The sequence below is a fragment of the Microcaecilia unicolor genome, chromosome 8, assembly GCF_901765095.1.
Source record: "Microcaecilia unicolor chromosome 8, aMicUni1.1, whole genome shotgun sequence".
Lineage (NCBI taxonomy): Eukaryota > Metazoa > Chordata > Amphibia > Gymnophiona > Siphonopidae > Microcaecilia > Microcaecilia unicolor.
Window position 1 is genome coordinate 169,138,205 of NC_044038.1, and position 22,880 is coordinate 169,161,084.

Consider the following 22,880-nt stretch of genomic DNA (forward strand, 5'->3'; position numbering starts at 1 on the left):
CAGCCGTTGCATTGATTTTCTCGCCTCTCATACCATCCTCGATCCGCTTCAATCTGGCTTTCGCCCACTTCACTCGACAGAAATGGCATTATCCAAAGTCTGTAATGACCTGTTCCTCGCCAAATCCAAAGGTCATTACTCCATCCTCATTCTCCTCGACCTATCCGCCGCCTTTGACACTGTCAATCACAACTTACTTCTTGACACACTGTCCTCTTTTGAGTTCCAGGGCTCTGTCCTCTCCTGGTTCTCCTCTTATCTCTCCCATCGTACCTTCAGAGTACACTCTCATGGCTCTTCCTCCACCCCTATCCCGCTCTCTGTTGGAGTCCCTCAGGGTTCTGTCCTTGGACCCCTTCTTTTCTCTATCTACACCTCTTCCCTGGGCTCCCTGATCTCGTCTCATGGCTTCCAGTATCATCTTTATGCTGACGACACCCAGCTTTATCTCTCCACACCTGACATTACTGCAGAAACCCAGGCCAAAGTATCGGCCTGCTTATCCAACATTGCTGCCTGGATGTCCAACCGCCACCTGAAACTGAACATGGCCAAGACCGAACTTCTTGTCTTCCCACCCAAACCCACTTCCCCTCTACCTCCACTCTCTATTTCGGTTGATAACACCCTCATCGTCCCCGTCTCATCTGCCCGCAACCTCGGTGTCATCTTCGACTCCTCCCTCTCCTTCTCTGCCAAGACCTGTCGCTTCTTCCTCTATAACATTAGCAAAATCCGCCCTTTCCTCTCTGAGCACACCACCCGAACTCTCATCCACTCTCTCATTACCTCTCACCTTGACTACTGCAACCTACTCCTCACTGGTCTCCCACTTAGCCACCTATCCCCCCTTCAGTCCGTTCAGAACTCTGCTGCACGTCTTATCTTCCGCCTGAACCCCTCTCCTCAAGTCACTTCATTGGCTTCCGATCAGATACCGCATTCAATTCAAGCTTCTGCTACTAACCTACAAATGTACTCAATCTGCAGCCCCTCCTTACCTCTCAACCCTCATCTCCCCTTACGTTCCTACCCGTAATCTCCGCTTTCAAGACAAATCCCTCCTTTCAGTACCCTTCTCCACCACCGCCAACTCCAGGCTCCACCCTTTCTGCCTCGCCTCACCCCACACGTGGAACAAACTCCCCGAGCCCATACGCCAGGCCCCCTCCCTGCCCATCTTCAAATCTCTGCTTAAAGCCCACCTCTTCAACGTCGCCTTCGGCACCTAACTTCTACACCTCCACCCAGGAAATCTAGACTGCCCAACTTGACATTTCGTTCTTTAGATTGTAAGCTCCTTTGAGCAGGGATCGTCCTCCTTTGTTTATTTTGTACAGCGCTGCGTAACCCTAGTAGCGCTCTAGAAATGTTAAGTAGTAGTAGTAGTATGTACTTATGGTATTGACCTACTGGATGGTGCCTGAAGTCTAGTCTGGGCTGAAGGTGGTCTGTCTCACTGGTCCTGGGTGTAAGTATGTTTCTGGTGTTTGAAGCTGCTTCAGACTTGCCTCTGTTGCTTTGTCACTTAGGCTTCATTTCTTTATTGATATAAAAGGAGGGGAGGGAATCAAAGCACCAAAGTGGCCTGGATGCTGGAATGAATTAGGGGTCAGGGGAAACATTAAGTACTTCTGTGGTCTCCTTTCCTACTTATTTAAGGACAAAGAGGAACTCAGGAGGCATGACATTAGCAAAACTGGCCAAAATGTGCTCATTTTTAAAAATGGGGCACTCAGGTCTGTAAAACATCCTCAAACAGACCATGAACTTGCAGGGCAACTGCAAACCTCCTGCTGGTGATACCAAACTAGAGGCATTTACCCAGCTTTGATATAGCCTTCATCACATCCTCAAGGCCACTTCATCATCCTTCCCTTAGGGAATGGAGCCTATGAAGGTATGCGCTGTAAAGGGAACAAACCAAACAGAATGAAATTAGATGGGTTGGGGTGATGAGGTGGAGGGGAGAGACGGGTCTGTTTCTTCGAGATCCTGGTTGAGCTCTAAGCCTTTCGGATATTTCAGAATGGAAGTGCAGAGCCTCGAGACCCTAATGCTTGAACAAGTACAAAAGAATTGGTTTGCATAGCTGTTGTAAGCATGAACTTTCTGATCTGATTCTCCCTTTTTTTTCACTCTTAACAGGATGAGGGGGGGTGGGGGGGAGCTCTTGCAGTGTCGAGAACTGCATTGTTATACAACCGAAGTACTGAAGTAAGGAATTAATTATCATTCACAAGCAATGGTCCTATTCTGCCTTGCTCGATTTTATTTTAAGACTGATAGAGAGGGGGAAAAAAAAATCCCTCTTGTGGCTGCCCTGCCTCTACAATGCCCTGGGAAAGGATTATACCAAGGATTAACATTTTAAACTCCTACCAGACTTTCTGACTCAAAGATCCTTGGGCAGTAATCGTATTACTATCCTCGGGATTACTGGTTTACCAGATACAAAACTGAGTTTAAAATCAAATTAGCGAAAGGTGCTTTTTGATGTTTTTCCAGATGAGGAGGGGGCAGTTTAAGAATAAGAATTTGCAAGCTTGCCTACAGCTTTCTTGTCATTAAAATGCCAGGCTGTAAGAAGACTGCATGGTTCTATTATTCTCTCATGCCAGTTCCTAATTCTTGGTAATTTATCTCATATTAAAACTTCTTTAAGTAGGCATGAACAAGAACCAAGCACCTGCTATGTAAATGTGCATAAATCCAGCCCAGTTTAGAGGCAGAGCAAGTAATGTTCATTCACCCTACTTCAAACAGCGGGGTTAGCTTGCTGTTCATATGTAAACGGACTTCCAGCCTTGCCAGATTTCTAAGCGTCTTCCACATTTTTTTTAAAATGCCAACATTTAGATGCATCAGCCTTTTGTTTTCAAACCAACATTCAAAAATTAGCCCTGAAGTTATGCATAGCCTGCAGACTAGTGGAGGTGGATTTTTAATACATTAAAAACAATTCTTGTGTATTTTACATATTTTTCAGGTTTATTTTGTTTTTACCCGGATTTTCCACTTAGTCCAATTTTGTCACTGCTTAGTTCTCACCTTTGAAAAAAAAAACGTTTAAAAGGGCTGCAAAAATGCTTCTTACAAGCTGTCAAGTAGATGTAAATAATAACAGTTTAATGAAAGTACAAAGGAAAAGAAATTCAACATTTTGATGCACTTTACATTCTCTTTCATAGGATTCAGTGTTTTCCTCAAAATATTATGTTAAAAACAAGCACCAGTTTGTTATATGGGCAACATCAAAACGAGGAAATTTCTAGAATGAGTGAAGGACAATGGGAAAACTAAATGTATTTCTTCCAAAAAGAAATTGCTGATATTTTGATAACTGCTATACAAATGATATACTCCAACGCTGGCAAGTTGGAGTAAGTGAAATCATTCAGGGAAGAAGTTCCTCCAAGCAATTTATTACCACGGTCCTTCCTGAGGGCTGACACGGATTAGTTTTGTTTGAACTTTTGAAATTGTTGCAGTATCTCCCAGAGCTTTAAACTCAAAACCACTCCCCTCTCGTGCACTTCTAATCCTATCAGAGGATACCTTGGAGTATCCTCTCTGTATGGAAGAGCACAAGGCAGAGACCACTTGCTAACCCACCAGGAATGCCAAACCTGAGGACCCCTTCGAGCCAAGCAGTTTCGTCCTCTTGTCTTGTAAAAATGTTATTTTTATCACTTTATGGGGGCAGTAAAGTTGAATTACCCTGGCAATGGAGCGAATTAGGACCTCCTCATTCCACTATCTCACCTTCCCCCCCCCCCAACTCCTCTACCCCTGCCACACACACATACACAAGCACACAATATCTCCAACCTGGACACTAACATCTTGGTCAATATCCTATACAAATGTCAGCTTTTTAGAAAATCTCCTTCAAGTGCCTTTGTAGTAATAAAGCTCCAGACAATTATTCAAAATCAGACAAGTCCATTAGCTCACATCAAAATTTCTAGCAAGCTTATATGAGATGCAAGACAAGCTATGAGAAGTGACAATGAGACCCACTAGGCATTATTTCTCAGTGCTTTTGAAATGTTAGAAACCCTTTAAAAAAAAAAAAAAAAGAAAGAAACCCACAGGAGAAAGTCAGACGACCTGCAAGACGGACAAGTGAAACAGCAGAAATAAAACACCGTCAAGATTCAGCAAACATCAAATGTTTCAAGAACACTTTTGACCATGATTAAAAAAAAAATAAAAACATATTTTGCATTTCCAAATCCCTTTCGTTTCGCTCAAAACATCAGAAAGCAAAACTTGTTTCTCCTTGAGCTCAGGTTGGGGTGGGGAGGGCACACAGGGGGGAAAATCCCTTAGGCTAAACAATTGATGAATGCCATAATTCTTCATTGCCCGTTTATAGTCTGGGAAAAATAAAGAAGAAAAGAGGAAAGATGGAAAGTTGGGGGTAAAGCGAAACATGGGCAGAAGTAACTGTCTTTCCTCATGCTGTGAGTGTTTGAATAAGAAGAATCTCAGGGACTAACCAGCAAAAAGAGGGCTGAAGACAAAAGAATTCTAGAAAAAGGTTTGGAAGGAAAACAAGGCAAGTGAAAGTGAAAAGATAAAAACGCATTTACAATGGAACAATACTTGTACTAATCGCTTTGATATATTATACAAACCCAGAGACCCAAAACATTGTGTAATTATTTATAAATGACTTCTCCACTCCTGTGGATAATACTGGAGGAAGAATAAAACTGCGGGCTGCTCTCTAAACTATTTCTAAATAGACGGGGTTGAAAAGACGGCAGAAGGGTTTGAAATAAAATAATTAATGGTTGATTTTACGCTTGTCTTACTTAAACATTTTAATTGCTGCAAATAAAAATGCATCTGCATGCCCAGTGGACTTTGCACAACTGCGCAATTATTAGAAAGATCTAAAAAAATATATAAATATGATATGATGTGCACGATTTAAGCAAATTGAGGAAAGGAGACGTCTATGAATAGCTTCTGAAATGAAAGTGGCAAAGAGAAAATCAGTAAAAGCTTCAAATAAATTTTATAGCAACACCTAGTTGAGAACATTGAGGGAGCTTTTCAAAGTTCATTAGAGATTGCTAGAATCTAGGCTAAAAGTCCACCTTTTTGATACTGATTTTAACTCCTAACCCTTATTCACTTGTTCAGAACCCTTATTTTATCTTCCTCACCTTAATATTCCCTTATCTCTTGTTTGTCCTGTTTGTCTGTCCTAATTAGATTGTAAGCTCTGTGAGCAGGGACTGTCTCTTCATGTTCAAGTGTACAGCGCTGCGTACGTCTAGTAGCGCTTTAGAAATGATAAGTAGTAGTAGTAGAATTCTGAGGCTGATTCTGCTACAATTTTATTGAATCTATGTTTACAACAAATCTTCAAATTGCAAAGACTAAAGTTGTATTTTGAGTAACATTTATGAAACATGCCCATATAGAAATGGACTCAAAGAAAGAATGGCAAATTTTAGGTGCTGAAATGATGAGTGCTCAGCATGTATTCTATAACAGCAGTAAGAATACTAGCGCAAGTCCACGGTTCCACACCTAACTTTACACACGAGCACTTACACCATGACAAAGGCTGGTGTAAGTGCTTGCACTTAAATGCTAGCAGTTAGGCATTTAAGACTAGATTCTATATATGACACCAAAAAAATTAACACTGAAAAAAGTGTTATTATATAAGCCGGGCTTAAAGTTAGGCGCGGTTTATAGAATAGCAATTATGACCAGGAATTGTGTGCAACTTTAGGTGTAACCATTTGCACTGACCAAAATGTGGTGCATATGTATGTGCCTACATTAAGCACGTATCCTCGTTATCCTAGAATAATGTGTGTTAATTTTAACAATGCCCCGTCCCACTCATGACCCTCCCATTTCTGTGCCCCCTCTTTCAAACCTTGCATAAAGTTAAACTAACTTTAACTAGTGCCAATAATTGCTTGTTTTAAAGCCAATTATCAGTGCTAATTAGTTTGTTATTTAATTAAATCACGCATGCAAATTGGGTGCGTGCCTTAATTTGCCTACACAATTTTTAACAACTTTTATAGAATTAGGGGGATAATCCCTAGTATTCTATAGCCTGTGCACTAATTCCTAGGCACATCCCTGACCTGCCCATGCCCCTCCCACATCCATGCCCCCAGAAGTTGTGTGTGTGGAATTGTAAAGCACAACTTCTAGAATAACTAAGGTAACTGTGTGTGCAAACACTAATTGGTGCCAGTTGGCACTGGTTAACACCAATTTAAGCTAATAATTTGCTATTAATGCCAATTAACAGTCAATTATTAAATAAAGTTGTGTGTGCAACTGCCCTTATTCTACAACTTGTGCATGCAAATTTGCAAGCTAGGCATAAATGTGAACACACAAGTTTCTAGGATCCAGGATATGGGGGTTACTCTCTATAGATCACCTACAGTTAGGTGCTAGGATGATGCGTGCTAAGCATGAATTCTGTATAAGTTTCATGCGTAACTTTCAGTGCAAGAATTTAGGCTAACTCAAAGGCTGGTGTAAATGTAGCAAAAGGAAAAAAAGCACAGCAGGACCTTCAAGATTAGAACAATCAAGAATCTTTTACTCATAAACACCTGACACGGGTTTTTCTACAACTGACAGCGTTTACAACAGAGGTTTGACTTGCTGCGCAATTACAATCCTTGTTGGATGTGTCTTTATCAAGGAAAGGGGTTTGACTGCTTAGATACACTACGGTGTTTTCATGTCATCCATTTTAGCTTGTTAGAGCTATTTAAGGGAGTTTATCATCCTGTTTGTTTTTGCCTTCGGTGTTGTTATGCCGAAACATGGCCCATGTCGGGTCTTTATGAATAAAAGACTCTCGATCGTTCCAATCTTGAAGGCCCTGCTGTGCTTTTTTTTTCTTTTTCTGCTTGTGTTTGTGTACACTTGTATTCTCTCTTTCGTTATATGGTGTGCCTAAATGTAGACAGGCGCTAACTCCTAGTATTTTACAACCTGCACATGTAAGTTCTAGGCATGCATCAGACCTACCTATGCCCTTCCTAGGTCCATGCCCCCTTGCAGTTGCATGTGATAGATTTTGTGTACGCATGTAACTGCTAATCAGCACTAATTAACACCAGTTATAGACAATCATTCTTGTTAATGTCAATTAGCAACTAATTAATAAATTATGTGCACAACTGACACTACTCTATAACTTGCATTTGCGACTTTGCGCATTAAATCATAAAATTGGGCATAGGTTTATAGGATTAGGGATAATTGGGTACTTTTATAACAGGACACCTATGAAAAGTCCAAAATGATGCTTCTTTTAAAGCTGTTTTATAAAGGTAACCGAAGCGCTAATATGTCTATAAAATGGGCTGCCAGATCAGCCTGAATAGCACACAAATGCCGATGCAGATGTAAATGTGTTGGTGTCTATGTTTTATATAATACACATGTGCATTGCAACTCCACCTCCACATCTCCCAAACTATGTCCCCAAGAGTCATATCATGCAATTGTGCAAGTTTAGAAAACCCCTTAAAATTTACCCCTTAACAGCAGATATATGGAGGAGCTATTTTCTTACATGTAGTTTTCTGACTCAGAAGATTCAGTAAATGCCCACTAGATACAACGTATTATCAGTAATCTGAATTTTCTGTGTTATACAAAGCTTAATAAGCGATTACTGTTATCTATGCTTTTTTTTTTTATATATTTTCTTCTTCAGACCATCAGAGGTAGAACTTAGTTCACTCGTTGTACACCATATCGCAATTTATTTTTTATTGCATTTGTATCCCACATTCCCCCACCTATTTGCAGGCTCAATGTGGCTTACATAGATTTGTTAACATTGCCATTTCATGATATCAGATACAGTTAGTAATGTGTAGCGGTCAAGGAAGGGAAGAGAGAAGAGGGAGGAGAGTGATTAGAGTAGTTATAGAAGGTGGGAGTTCATAATTGAGTGGGTTGGCGAAGTGACTTAGTGAGGCTTTCCTGCTTATAATCGAACGAGAAAAACGCCCAAGTTCCAACCTAAATCGGGAGATGGACGTTTATCTCACAAAAATGAATAACACGGTATAATCAAAAGCCAAACTTGGACGTTTTCAACTGCACTCCATCGCGGAAGCGTACAAAGTTGACGGGGGCGTGTTGGAGGCGTGGTGAAGGTGGGACTGGGGCATGGTTATCACCCGAACAGAGATGGGCGCCTTTCGTCGATAATGGAAAAAAAGTATGCGTTTGTAGCTAGAATTTAGGGCACTTTTCCTGGACCCTGTTTTTTCACGAATAAGGCCCCAAAAAGTGCCCTAAATGACCAGATTACCACCAGAGGGAATCGGGGATGACCTCCCCTGACTCCCCCAGTGGTCACTAACCCCCTCCCACCACAAAACATGATGTTTCACAACTTTTTATTTTCACCCTCAAATGTCATACCCACCTCCCTGGCAGCAGTATGCAGGTCCCTGGAGCAGTTGTTAGGGGGTGCAGTGGACTTCAGGCAGGTGGACCCAGGCCCATCCCCCCCTACCTGTTACAATTGTGCTGCTTAATGCTTAGTCGTCCAACCCCCCCAAACCCACTGTACCCACATGTAGGTGCCCCCCTTCACCCCTTAGGGCTATAGTAATGGTGTAGTGTTGTGGGCAGTGGGTTTTGAAGGGGATTTGGGGGGCTCAACACACAAGGGAAGGGTGCTATGCACCTGGGAGCTCTTTTACCTTTTTTTTTTTTTTTTTGTAAAAGTGCCCCCTAGGGTGCCCGGTTGGTGTCCTGGCATGTGAGGGGGACCAGTGCACTACGAATCCTGGCCCCTCCCACGAACAAATGCCTTGGATTTATTCGTTTTTGAGCCGGGCGCTTTCATTTTCCATTATCGCTGAAAAGCAAAAACACCCAGCTCACAAATTGTCGAATAAAACATGGACGTCTATTTTTTTTCAAAAATACGGTTCGGTCCGCCCCTTCACGGACCCGTTCTCGGAGATAAACGCCCATGGAGATAGACATTTTCGTTCGATTATGCCCCTCTATATGTACTCAATTGTAGGCCTTGTTGAAGAAGAATGTTTTCAGAGATTTTCTAAAGATAGTTGTTTCATTTATTGCTTTTAAGTCTGTAGGTAATGCATTCCATAACTGCGTGCTCATGTAAGAGAAGGTAGTGGTATGCAACAGCTTGTATTTAAGTCCTTTGCAGCTGGGATAGTGCAGGTTGAGAAATTTGCGGGATGATCTTGTGGCATTTCTGGGAGGTAGGTCCACGAGGTTTAGAATGTAGATTGGGGCGTCTGCATGAATGATTTTGTGTACAATCAAGCAGATCTTGAACGCAATGCGTTCCTTAAGTGGGAGCCAGTGGAGTTTCTCTCTTAGGGGTTTTGCACTTTCATATTTAGTTTTTCCAAATATGAGTCTGGCGGCCGTATTCTGGACAGTCTGGAGTTTTTTGATTGTCTGTTCTTTGCACCCGGCATACAGTGCATTGCAGTAGTCTAGATGACTTATTACCATTGACTGTACCAAGGTACGGAAGATGTATCTCGAGAAGAAAGGTTTTACTCTTTTAAGTTTCCACATGGTGTAGAACATATTTTTCGTCGTGTTTTTCACGTGGGTATCAAGAGTGAGGTTTCGATGAATGGTGACTCCAAGAATTTTCAAGTTTTGTGAGACCGGATGGGAACAGTATGGTGTGATTATGGTGGTGAAGTTTTTTGTGTTATAAGGTGACATAATTCTCTCTCATCATCGATCGCAGATGTTCATGTATATTTTTTAAAGATTTTTATATTTTTGAAAGTATCTTATACATATATTCATAAGGAGATAAAATCCATTTACTTAGCTTTATAGTCTCGATGTCTTATCAGACTGAAAGGTGGGGCTGCATACTGACACGTGTTTCACCAGAATATATGTATAAGATACTTTCAAAAATATAAAAATCTTTACAAAGTTTTCTGACTCAGAACATGAAATGACTTTTAAAAATGCATGTACGAGGAATGGGACATCAACACCAATGTCTCCTCTAAGGGGTGGCCTGGTGTGTGCAAATTATTTTGTGTGTGAGCAACAAGTTCTAAAAATCAACAATTTTTGAGCACCAGTATTAGCAATGCATTTCTGTATATAGCACAAAATAAAAAGAATTTTGTGAGCAACCATGTAAAATCTGTGAGCAATGCTCCTAAAATGTATGAGCAACTGCTCATGAGTCCCGCTTAGAGGGAACATTGGTCAGCACACACCAGCAGGAAGTAAGCATCAGACATCATAGTGCTCGACATGGAACAAGACACTGAGCCACAAATTCAAGAAATAGACACAATAGACCTGGAAACTAACACCTCAGTCAATATCTTTTACAAAAGTCAGCTTTTTAGAAAGCATCTGAAGCTTGACAGTTTCAGTTCTTTAAAGAACCTTCCTCAGTGTAAACCAGGGGTTCTCAACCTAGTCCTCAAAACAAACCCAGCCGGTTGAATTTTCAGGATGACCATGAAAAATATTCATGAGATGAGTTCATGAATTGCCTATTTCATGCATCTTCATTGCAGATAACTTGATAACCTGACTAGTTGAGTGTGTCCCGAAGACTGGGTTGAGAACCACTGGGAAAAACAGTACAGTTTCCAAATTTTTCTGGCATTATTGACTATCTTACCATGCTTCTCTTATTGTTCCCTATTTGTCTATGCAGTCTATATGGTCATTCAATGGTCAATGTCTTGTCTTTCTCAAATTATGGAATTCTTTGCCCCTTGTTCTATGAATGGAACTGGTCTTTATGACCTTTATGACTTCTTTAAAATCTCTCTCTTTTTTTTGGTTGGCTTATGGAGAGCCAGGATTGGAGCTTTAAGAGTATCACTGGTTGTGCTTTAACTTTGATTCCTAGTGTGAGTCCTGTCCATACATGACTGAGTTTCTAAACCACTGCATCCTGTTAGAAGATAGCAGTATATTAACTTATAAATAAACTAGTAAAAAAGGCCCGTTTCTGACACAAATGAAACGAGCGCTAGCAAGGTTTTCCTCGGAGTGTGTATGTTTGAATGAGTGTGTGTGAGAGTGACTCTGTGAGAGAGAGAGAGTGAATGTGCGAGTGTGTGTGTGTGACAGAGAGAGAGTGAGACTGGGTGCGAGTGTGTCTGTGAGAGAGAGAGTGTGTGTGTGAGCAGTGGCGTAGCAGGGGGGGCTGCCACCCGGGGCGGGGCGGTTCGCCGTTGCACCCCCCCCCCCCCCGGGTGCAGCACGATGATACCCCCTTCCCCCCCGACCAGCTCCTGCACCCTACCTTTAAAAAGAATATCGGGAGGCGAGGCGCCTTGCGCCTACCCTGCACGTAAAATCTCGCTCTGTCTGTCCCGCCCTTGCGGAAATAGGAAGTTGCGTCAGCGGAGGGCGGGACAGATAGAGCGAGGGAAGACCCGATGGTCCACATTTCTTTTACATGCAAGACAGGTGCGAGGCGCCTCGCCTCCCAATATTCTTTATAAAGGTAGGGTGCGGGAGCTGGTCTGGGGGGGTGTCGATTCACTGAGGGGGGGAGCTGGCAGGGAGCACCCCCCCCTGAGCTGACACCCGGGGCGGACCGCCCCTCCCGCCCCCCCTTGCTACGCCACTGTGTGTGAGAATGAGTGTGTATGCCAGGGGCCCCCTCCCAGTTCCAGGGTCGTCCCTCCCTCCCGCCCTCCGAGTTCCAAGGTCATCCCCTCCCTCTGAGTTCCAGGGTCGTCCCCTCCCTCCCTCCGAGTTTCAGGGTCATCCCCTCCCTCCGAGTTTCAGGGTCCCTCCCTCCGAGTGTTCTTCCCGCTGTGCTACGGGCGCCTAATGAGCAGGCGGTGGGTGCGGCTCCTGATCACCACAGCTTGGCTGTTGCCACCCATCCTGCTCTTTCCCATCACCATCCCCGGCAGCGCCGTGATCCACGTCTACTTCTCGCAGGCCTCACTGCTCTGTAACCCAGACTACACCAGCAACGTGCCCTACTCGCTGCTGCTGACGGCGCTCATCTTCTTCCCCTGCTCGGCCATTGTCACCGTGACCAATGGGCGCCTTTTTCATGGGTTGACATCATAATGGCTATGGTGACGTCAGCCTGTGCTACAGAGCCTAGCACACCAACTCCGAAGAAGTCACGAGCACAGGCAGCAAGACCCATAGAACGTTGGAGGTGAGAATTATTATATAGGATGATATACTGCCTCTTCCCAATAATATCAGGGTGATTAATAATACAAAGAAGGTATTAACTAGCATATTATATCCAAATAATCATACATGAAAAATAAAGACAGACAATAGCAATAAAATGCATCAAATTAAGCTAAAGGCACAAGGTTGACCAACAAAAAGCTGGAAAACTGTCTTGGAAGTGGAAATTAACACTTTAAGAAAAATGATGTGGACCTATTTCAAAGCAGTGCACCAGCTCTATATTCATGGCAGAGCAGAAAGGCACACATTTGTAATCTTGGGTGAATTTCTTCATTAAAGCAGTTAATAAATCCCAATAAATAAATAAATCTAACCATCCATATATGATACTTATACAAATGGAGCATGTACCTGAAGAAAGAGTTGACACAATATCCCTAGTTAATTATTCAGCTTATTTTCGAAAGAGATCGCCGGCCATCTTCCGACACAAATTGGGAGATGGCCGGCCATCTCCTGAACACGGCCAAATTGGGATAATCGAAAGCCGATTTTGGCTGGTGCCAACTGCTTTCCGTCGCGGAGCCGGCCAAACTTCAAGGGGGTGTTTCGGCAGAGTACAGAAGGCAGGATGGGGGCGGGAAGGGGCATGATTATGAGATGGCCGGCTTCGTCTGATAATGGAAAAAATATGGCCGGCTCTGATGAGCATTTCGCCGGCTTCACTTTGTCCATTTATTTTTATGACCAAGCCTCAAAAAAGTGCCCCAATTGACCAGATGACCACTGGAGGGAATCAGGGATCACCTCCCCTTACTCCCCCAGTGGTCACCAACCCCTTCCCACCCAAAAAAAAAAAAAATTACACATTTTTTTACCAGCCTCTATGCCAGCCTCAAATGTCATACCCAGCTCCCTGACAGCAGTATGCAGGTACCTGGAGCAGTTTTTTGTGGGTGCAGTGCACTTCAGGCAGGTGGACCCAGGCCCATCCCCCCCCCCACACCTATTACACTTGTGGTAAATGGGAGCCCTCCAAACCCCCCCAAAACCCACTGTACCCACATGTAGGTGCCCCCCTTCACCCCTTAGGGCTATGGTAGTGGTCTAGAGTTGTGGGGATTGGGTTTGAGGGGAATTTGGGGAGCTCAGCACCCAAGGGAAGGGAGCTTTGGAGGGCTCACATTTACCACCACAAGTGTAACAGGTAGGGAGGGGATGGGCCTGGGTCCGCCTGCCTGAAGTGCTCTGCACCCACTAAAACTGCTCCATGGATCTGCATACTGCTGTGATGGACCTGAGTATGACATTTGAGGCTGGCATAGGGGCTGGCACAAAATAATTAAAAGATTATTTTGAGGGTGGGAGGGGGTTAGTGACCACTGGGGGAGTAAGGGGAAGTGATCCCTGATACTCTCCAGTGGTCATCTGGTCATTTCGGGCACCTTTTTGTGGCTTGGTCGTAAGAAAAACAGGACCAGGTAAAGTCGTCCAAGTGCTCGTCAGGGACGCCCTTTTTTCCCATTATGGGTCGAGGATGCCCATGTGTTAGGCACGTCCAAGTCCCACCTTCGCTACACTTCCAACACACCCCCATGAACTTTGGTCGTTCCTGCCACAGAAATTAGTTGGGGATGGCCAAAATCGGCTTTCGATTAATCCAATTTGGGCGACCCTGTGAGAAGGATGCCCATCTTCCGATTTGTGTCGAAAGATGGGCGTCCTTCTCTTTCGAAAATGAGCCTGATAGTGTTCAACTTATAGGGCTTATATATTTTAACTGACTACTCCAGTTTCCTGGAGTTATCCATTGGGTAACATTTCTACAAGAAAATAACCTCTGGACCCTTTCATAGCCTCCAGCAATTGAAGTGTAAGTTGATTCTGAAGCTTAGTGATGAGGGGACCTGTCCTCTGGGAAACCACATTGTGTTCACCTTTAAGTATTAACAATTCAGAGCTTATAAACATTTGGCCTCACTACACTACCATTGTCAGTCCCCACATAAAAAGGACTTTTTTTGATTTTGCAATATACCGTAAAACATGATAAATCCCTCAGTTTATTATCTCAATTAAAATTATGTGACATTTGACCTGTATACTATGGAGTGAAAAAAGTCCTTTAGCTCTTAAAATTATGTTTACATACCTAATTCTAGCTATAAAATATATCTTATTTATAGAAAAGTTGGATCAATCTTTTTTTTTCCTTGGGCACAGAGACGAGACATTACCCTCAACAATTTTGACTAGGAAGAAAGGTAAAGGGAGGGGCTTTTAGGTTCTCTTTCAGGCATAATTTTTAGCATTGCTGTAACCAGGAACTTGCCATGTTCTCAGCTGTGGTAATGCAACATAAATTTAAGGAGGCAAGTGACGCGAATGCGGAGCAGCCGGGCATAACATGGCGGCTGCCGCATGCTTGCCCCCTGGTCCGAATTGCCCCCCGCTTCCGGCTTCCCCGCCATCCCCGGTGACGTAGCGGGTGACCTGCTGCGTCATTGGCGGAGAGGCCGGAAGGGGGCGGGGTCACAGCGGGTGGGCTCCAGACACAGGATAAAAGATTGCTGAGGGGGACTGAGCGGGTCTTTTGAAGCGGGCGGTACACAAGTCTTTGCCAATTATGTATGCTGTCACAGCAGCGGAGGCACCCGAGCCTGGGAATACTGGGAGGTGCATGAACAACGGACAGAAGGAAGATCAGAGCTTCTAGCAAGAGGCGGGGGCACTCACCGCTGACAGACTATTCACCTCGCTGGTTTACATGGCAGGTGGAACACTGGTCTGGAGCACAGTGCCAAAATCCGTTGGGGGTGCGGCCACGCTGGAGGCGGAGACATGGCTGGCCGCAATGCAGAATGGAGACTTGGGCCCTCTAGCTGGAGAGCATGGCGGAGGGCCGGAGCATCTACAGCATCATGCCCAAGGCTCGGGTGCTTCCTAGGGGTGTTGTTGTTAATGTGTTTGCAATAAAGCTGTGGCCGAATTTTCCCAAAGATAAAACCTATCTCATGCATGGTCTGTGGGGCAATGGGATAATGATGAGGGAGGGGGGCGAGAGTGTGTGCTGCCTGCCCATGTTAACTTACGGTAAATTTTCCTGTGGTAGAATATTGCACAAACGCATTATTTTGCTATAGGTCAGAAAACAGGAGTCAAAGATTTGAAGTCTGAATACATGAGTGCTGTTCTCCTCCCCTAACCAAAATCCACCCCCATGAAGACCTCTTTCCCCACAGCTCAAAGCAGACATCCTATGGAATGTGTGTATGCTTTGAACCATATCTAAAGAGAGCTATTTCCAGTCAGGTCTTTTTTACCTGGTTAGATTACTAAAAAGTCTAAAAAGTGGCATAAAGCAGCATTCGGATGTTTTTCTCACCAGAATGTCCATATCGGTATTTTCAAAACCCATTTTACAGACATTTTTCTATGAAGTTCACGTGCAGTGCATCCAAATCTTAAGGGGGAATGTTAAGGGCAGGATTTGAGCATTCCTAAGACCTTGACGTTTTTCAGCCATAATGGAGCAACAAAAAAATGTCCAGGACTAAAACTAAGTCATTTTAAACTAGACCATAAAAAAGTCCCCTAAATGACCAGATGACCACTGGAGGAATAAAGGAATGACTCCCCCTTGCCAGAGGTAGAAACTTAACTCTTATAGCCTAAAGCATTAACAGATAGCCTCTAGAAGGCACAGCAGGGCCTAGCTCAGTTTTCATTCCCACCCACACTCCCCAACTCCCACCCATCCCTGGAACTTCTCTTCATTTATATTCTCAATTTATAATAAATTATTCTAATTAGGATAACAAGAGGAGAGTGTTCACTACAGAGTTTTAATTACATTTCATTAATTTCTGAGAAGCAAACACTAAATAAATCACACAATATACCATATAGTCTTAAGGCTCTTTATATTAGTCTTATATCTCTAGTACCTTAACAATTTTTAATTAAACAACTCAATAATACTAAAATGCAGACAAGAGTCCAACAGCGAGAGGGGTGCTATCCAGTCTTTTGCACTGGGTGTCACATGTATGATTATTTCCCAGTTGGCGAGAGGATATATGTGTGTGCTCGATGCAAAGAGTTCCTAGCTCTCAGAGAATGTGTCCATTCTCTTGAAGCTGGAGTAGCAGACTTACAGGAACTGAGGGAGGCAGAGAGATAAATAGAGGAGACCTACAGGGATGTTGTAGAGAAGTCCCACCTCCAGTCTAGCAGCCTCTATGCTGCTTTGGAGGAGTCTCCTAAAAGGAGAGCATCACCCTAGTGAAGTAGGAAGTAATCATGTAGCTAGTAATCATGTAGCTGGGACCTGCCTACCAATATCCTCTCACACTGAGGACATGTCTCCAGGAGCTTCTGCCCAGGAGGGAAGGGTTAGGACAGCTGTTGTCACTGATGATTTAATTAGATGTGTAGATAGCTGAGTGGCTGATGTATGTGAGGATTGCCTGGTCACTTGCCTGCCTGGTGCAAAGGTAGCAAACCTCATGCATCACTTAGATAGGATTTTAGATAGTGCTGGGGAAGAGCCAGCTATCTTGGTACATGTGGGTACCAATAATATAGGAAAATGTGGAAGGGAGGTTCCGGAAGCCAAATTTAGGTAGAAAGCTGAAATCCAGATCCTCCAGGATAGCATTTTCGGAAATGCTCCCCATTCCACACGCATGACTCAAGAGGCAGGCAGAGCTCCGAAGTTTCAATGTGCAGGGATGAAGGATTTAAATTTGTTAGATTTGATAGCTTGTTTTATGGGCTGTCTGATGCCTCTGTTCCTCTTTTTTAGGAAAATAATGATAGTTAGTGAAAACATAGAAATAAGGAAATAAAAATTGAAAAATTAAAAAGAATTTTGTTTTGAATGTAAGTTTGATAAATTGAAACATTGTATATTATGAAGGAGATTCTATATATGGCAACTCAAAAATCAGTGCTGAAATCAGTACCGACTAAGTGTATTCTATAAGCGGTGCCTAGATGTAGGTGCCGATTATAGAATAAGCTTAGTTTATATTTCAGCGCCTAAATCTGCACAAATCCATTTACACCAACAAAAACATGACTTAATTCCCAGCATTTAGATTTAGGTTAACTGGGCCATATTCTATAACTAGGGGTGTAAATTTCAGAATGCCCACAAAATGTCCATTTCCCCGCCCATAACCATGCCCCTTTTGCCTTCCCACGTTAGACGTTTGGCTCATATTGTTACAGAATATGTGCTGTGACTTGTGCACCTAAATTCTAATCAGTGCCAATTAGTGCTCATTAGCTTGTTAAGCTTGTTAAGTTAAGCGCATTGTTAAAGAATTGGCGTGGATCTCTAGGCATGCTATACATAATCCAGGGGTATATTTTTTAATTAAGCAATGCAGCATTAAAGTGTGATATTATTATTTATTGCCATATTGGTAAAACTCCTGTTTTTGCTTTGGTACTATTTGGGTTTCTGCCAAGTACTTGGATTGGCCACTGTTGGAAACAGGATACTGGGCTAGATGGACCATTGGTCTGACCCAGTATGGCTATTTTTATGTTCTTATGTGCAGCCACAGGCACTGAATATCCAGGGCTAATTGCCCTGCTTCTAGACACTCAAGCTTATGCAGGTCCAGACCACTGAACATTGCCGGCAGCCATGTAACTGCTGGTTCCTCCCCATCTCTGCCCTCTGTACTGCCCGTAACCTTCCCACAGTGTAACTCTGGTGCCTGTATTTCCAATCTCCCCTCCCATCCTCCCAAAGCAGCCCCATTCTTCTCTTCCCCCTCCCACTCCCACATTGACCAGGGCCATATCCCCTCCCACCCACCCTGCTGACCTCCTCCCAACCCCCTCACCACTCAGGATAGCCACTTCTCCAGGCCTACCTTTAGTAGTCCAGCCAGGGCAATGGCTCCTACAACCTCTAGTAGTAGATTCGTGGTACTTTGGAGGGACTGAGGAGCAGTTTAACCCTTAGACGGGCCCCGACTGAATATCGGCTGGGACCCACATAAGCTCCAGCAGCCATCACAGAGACAATTAGCCCTGGATATTCCAGCCAGAACTCGGACATGGCTTGGCACTGAATATCCAGGGCGAAGTTAGACGGTGACGGTCAGCATTTTAATACTGACCGAGTTGAGTTTTCAAGCAAATTATTAGGCCTGTCATTAGTGGGTTTTGACCATATTAGGTGGCATGGAGGTCCATGCCAGCCCATCAAGCCCCTGCTGGGCATGGCAGGGCAGTTCAGCTGGTAAAGGCAGATAGTTTTTATTTATTTCCAGTTGCTGTTTACTGTGCCTTTGAGCTCAGGTCAATTTTGTATTATTTATGTCATTTTTTAATGGCATTTGTATCCCACATAATTCAAAATGTAGTTCAATGTGGCTTACATGAAGAAAACCATACAATAGTAATGAAGAACAATAATTTTAACTTTAAACATCAAATATCTGTAAAAGTAGCATATACAGTATAATTCGTATCCTTCAGAGAAAACGTTTTAAAAAAGAAACATTTTCAATAATTTCCGAAAGGCTGAATAATTTCCTTATTTCTTAATTCTTTAGGCAAAGATTTCCACCACTTAGTACTCTGGTAGGCAAAACCTGCTCAGTCAACTGATTTATAGACTAGATTTGTGCAACTAGGATAGTGAAGAATAAGACAATCTCTTGAGTCTATTATAGCATTTTAATGGAAGAGTTTCTACCTCCTACACATATCCTGGAGCTAAGCCATAGAGTATTTGATAAATAAAAATATATAGCTTAAAAGCTATACATGCTTTGATCTGAAGCTAATCCAAGGGAGAGTTTTCCAGAATTGTTTCATATTTCCTGTACATGAGAATCCAGTTCTATCACATGCATAAAGATAGATGTGAAGTATCCTTCCAATGATTGATTATGAGTTTTGGCACAATAGAAATTAAAAAGTCAAATAAAGCTTTGTCTTCATCAGAAAGAGGGAGATCAAGAACTGTAAATTACATTTTTAAGAGAGAAAGGTTCATTAAATTGTAAAATATTGAGAGTCTTGTTCCAAACATCTATCCAAAAAATGTGAAGGTTGTTACAACCAAACAGTAGGTGTATACGATTGAGTTCTAACAATGCTGTACAATAAATGAAGCTGAAGCTAGTTTAATTCCTGTTGAGGTTGTTTTGCATTCTATGGAATTTTGTTTCCAAAAGGCAAATAAACTACTCTTGTAACAATGGGTAATCTTTGGCTTGAATTTGGGAAGGGAAGTTTAAAAGTAAGGGCATAGTTTTACAGTGAACAAAGAGTTATAAAGAAAAGGATAATTAAGGGGAAGCATTTAAAATGTTCTTAACCGGGATATCTTGGAGGCAAGGTAACCAATAGAAATATAAGATGATAACTTTTTTTATTTAACTTAGTACATTTTTTATTAGCTTTCGAAGGTAACCCTTTCAGATCAGATGAAGAAGGGTTACCTTCGAAAGCTAATCAAAAACTGTGCTTAGTCCAATAAAAAAAAGGTATCATCTTATTTTCTTTTCTATGTTTTATTTTATTTCTATTGATTACCTTTAAGAGAGGACTAACATGGCTACCACATCTCTCTACTCTTGGTGGCAAGGGAGCCTCATATCCCCTGTTAATTGGCTCACAGCTTGGTAAACAAGCCCCAATTTCAGACTTTCACCTGAAACATATTTCTCAGTTTCTGCTTGAGCTGGCAATCAATATGTTTATTTCCATGGGATTCCTCACCTCTCAGCTTTTTCTCTAGGGATCCCTACCTATTCAATAACCGAAAACTGTATTTCTATACCCCAAACTCAACTTTTACACTGTTCTCTCAGTCCTATGTGTCTTAGAATCATCCTTCTGCCCATCAAAAGTTCTGTATTAAAAAAAAAAATAATGAACTCATATGCCTTTTAGTTTTCCTGGGAAATTTCTGATTGATTACAAAAGAATCATAACATTAATGATTTGTAAATAATTGTGGTTTTAGTTTCTCAAAGATAAGTAAGGGATCCAATTAAACATATCAGATAAAATCACATGATATGAAACCTCTTAAAATGGACACCTTGAAAAACTAATGATCTTTGCTGTATGGGGGACCTGAGCAGGAAATGAAGTCGTCCAAAAGAGGAGGGCACCGGATTTAAAGCAAAGCAAATCATTGTATAATATAATTCTCTAAGTCATTCATTTCAACTAAACCGAGGTTAAAGTCCCCCAAAAAACGCATTACACTTTCACCAACTTATGAAAATGGGATGTAGCTAAAGTGACATTGTGTTTGTGAATTCAAGCGTGGTGATGGAAATAATCCACGGTCAGGTCCTAAAGGTCCCATCCAAATATTCTATTTCAAGTATAAAAGAAGTAGGACACTGTTGCCATGCAGCTCAGAGCCACGAAAAAAAGCTATTGAAAGTTTGCAATCCACAATGAAAAAACATCGGAACATTTTGCAGCCTGGACTGCTTTGTGCCTGAGACAAATCACTTCTTTGAGCTCTGGCAAATCTTTAACTGCCTCTTTATTATTTACGCCCTCGGGCAGAGCAGACATCAGAATGGGAATTTGCTCGAGATACATCCCATAATGACCCTCCACGACATCTTCATGTCATCTTTCCCCTACCTGACAGCCTGCTTGGCAAGCGTGACAGACTCTGCTGTGTTTACGTGTCTGAGGCTGGTTTTGCTCTGTGCACGTGTGTCTCTGTGTTAGTTTAAGGTATCCCCCACCCCCCCATGCTAGAGCACAACTTTCTGCATTAGTGTCACCTTGAAAAGAAACCTGCAGAAATCGGCTTCCAGATTTTATCCAAAGCATTAAAAGCTGAAGTTGCTCTGAATCACTTTCTTGGAAGTCACTGAACATTGTACCCCCAAGCTGTAGGTATCAACTCCCTCCCCCTTCCCCTAAGATTCCTCTTTTTTTTTTTTTTTTCAAGTGTGCTTCTGCCCCCAGGAGTAATCACTTTGTTCTTTCTTTCTCTCTTTTCATGCACTAATGAAACGCAAACAAGTAGGCTTAGCTTAGTGTCAGCTCACGTGGCTAGGCAGAAGCTCTGCCCTCTGATTGGCCAGAAGTAATTATAGGCACACTCCCAGGAGAGCAGGAACCCTTGGAGCATAAATTATGCAAATGAGACAGAGTGCAGCACGGGGCAGACCTGATGCCTTGATTCATTCATTCTACACTGCTGGGACGAATAAAAAAAAAGGGGGGGTCTATTGTTTTACAGGGTATATAAAGTATCTGAGCCCAGTCGTGTGCCAAACTCACTGCTCACACGAGCTGATAGTAGCAGAGATCAATTAAAAGACAAGAGCAGTCGCGTGGCCCTTTTAAGACCTCAAGCTTAAGTCTTTGCTACCTGCATCCAGTTGCACTTGGAAACTTTTTCAGTGGCTGCAACCTGTTACTGGAATGTAAGTAGAAATATGTACAGTGAAATTTTGTGTGGTTGTAGATATAGGTGTGTATGTTATATAAATATATATAGATACACACATAGTATGTACAAACTTCAAGCAGGTGTGCTTTTTTACTTTGAATTCATTTAAAATTTTCTTCCCTTTTCTGTTCTTTTCAAAAAATTAAATAAATCAATTCCAAGTATCCAAGGTCTCTCTCTCTCTCCTTGTTTCAAAGACTAATATTCTTTTCCACTCTTATCTCTCTTATTACAGAATGCCTTCTAAGGTGGTAAACGTCTACTGTCCCTTTGAAAGCAGCAGTGACCTGCTCTTCTCCCTTAGGGAGGAGGAGGAGGAGGAGGAAGAGGAGGAGGATTGTGACAGCCTGCAGCCTTCTTCCTCTCCCTCCTCCCCAGCAAGCACAACTTCTCCTATGCCAACACCTCAGAAGTCTGAAGAGGAGAAAGAAAAGAGAAGACGAAGAGGCCGGTCCAGGGTGAAAAACGAGGCAGTGCTTCACACCATCAAGAAGACCAGAAGGATCAAGGCAAACGACCGCGAGCGGAACAGAATGCACAACCTCAACTCGGCCTTGGATGAACTTCGAAGCATTTTGCCCAGCTTCCCCGATGACACCAAGCTCACAAAAATCGAAACGCTGCGCTTTGCCCACAACTATATCTGGGCACTATCAGAGACCCTCAGGCTGGCCGATCAGTCTCTCGAGAAGCCCCAGAAAGACCTCTTGCTACCTGGATACCTAAGCCCTGCAGCCCCACCAAGTCCTGGAAGTGATGCGGGATCCTGGATGTCCAGCGCTTCCCCAGCATCTTCCTCTTCATCACTGTCCATATGTGCATCGAACCCAAGCAGCCCTGCCACCTCAGAGGACTATTGTTATGGACATACAGACAGTCTCTTCCCATTTCACTCCCTGCGAGAGGAAGTCATCCAAGACACCTCTTGCTTTGCCCAATATCAATAGACTTTGTAATGCTTTTTGAGGCTAAAGCATTCCTTTCCGATCGTACTTCAAAGTCAAACCTGCCTTTCAACCTGAATCATGTTTCTACTGATCACTGTGTACTGTAGTATACTTATCATTTTGAAGGGGATGCTTTAAGATTTCAAAAGCAAAGTGCATACATTCATCTTACAATCCAAAAATAATATTTAAAAAAACAGCATGTCTTTTCATTTTATACAGGCACCCAGGCTCTGTTTTGGAGACCCCTGTAAAGTCACATCAATAAGATTGTCGAGATTTTGATGACTATTTTT

At 42.8% G+C, this 22,880-nt stretch overlaps 1 protein-coding gene across 1 annotated transcript; it reads left to right on the forward strand.

Moving 5' to 3' along the window:
• The first annotated feature begins 21,873 nt into the window (after positions 1-21,873).
• NEUROG1 (neurogenin 1) lies at positions 21,874-22,584 on the forward strand. The gene has a single exon (XM_030213427.1). It carries the CDS (start codon positions 21,874-21,876, stop codon positions 22,582-22,584), a length of 711 nt encoding a protein of 236 aa, XP_030069287.1.
• The last annotated feature ends 296 nt before the right edge of the window (positions 22,585-22,880 follow it).

What these genes read in the sequence shown, in the direction of transcription:
- NEUROG1 (XM_030213427.1), top strand. Translation starts at nt 21,874, where the DNA reads ATGCCTTCTAAGGTGGTAAACGTCTACTGTCCCTTTGAAAGCAGCAGT.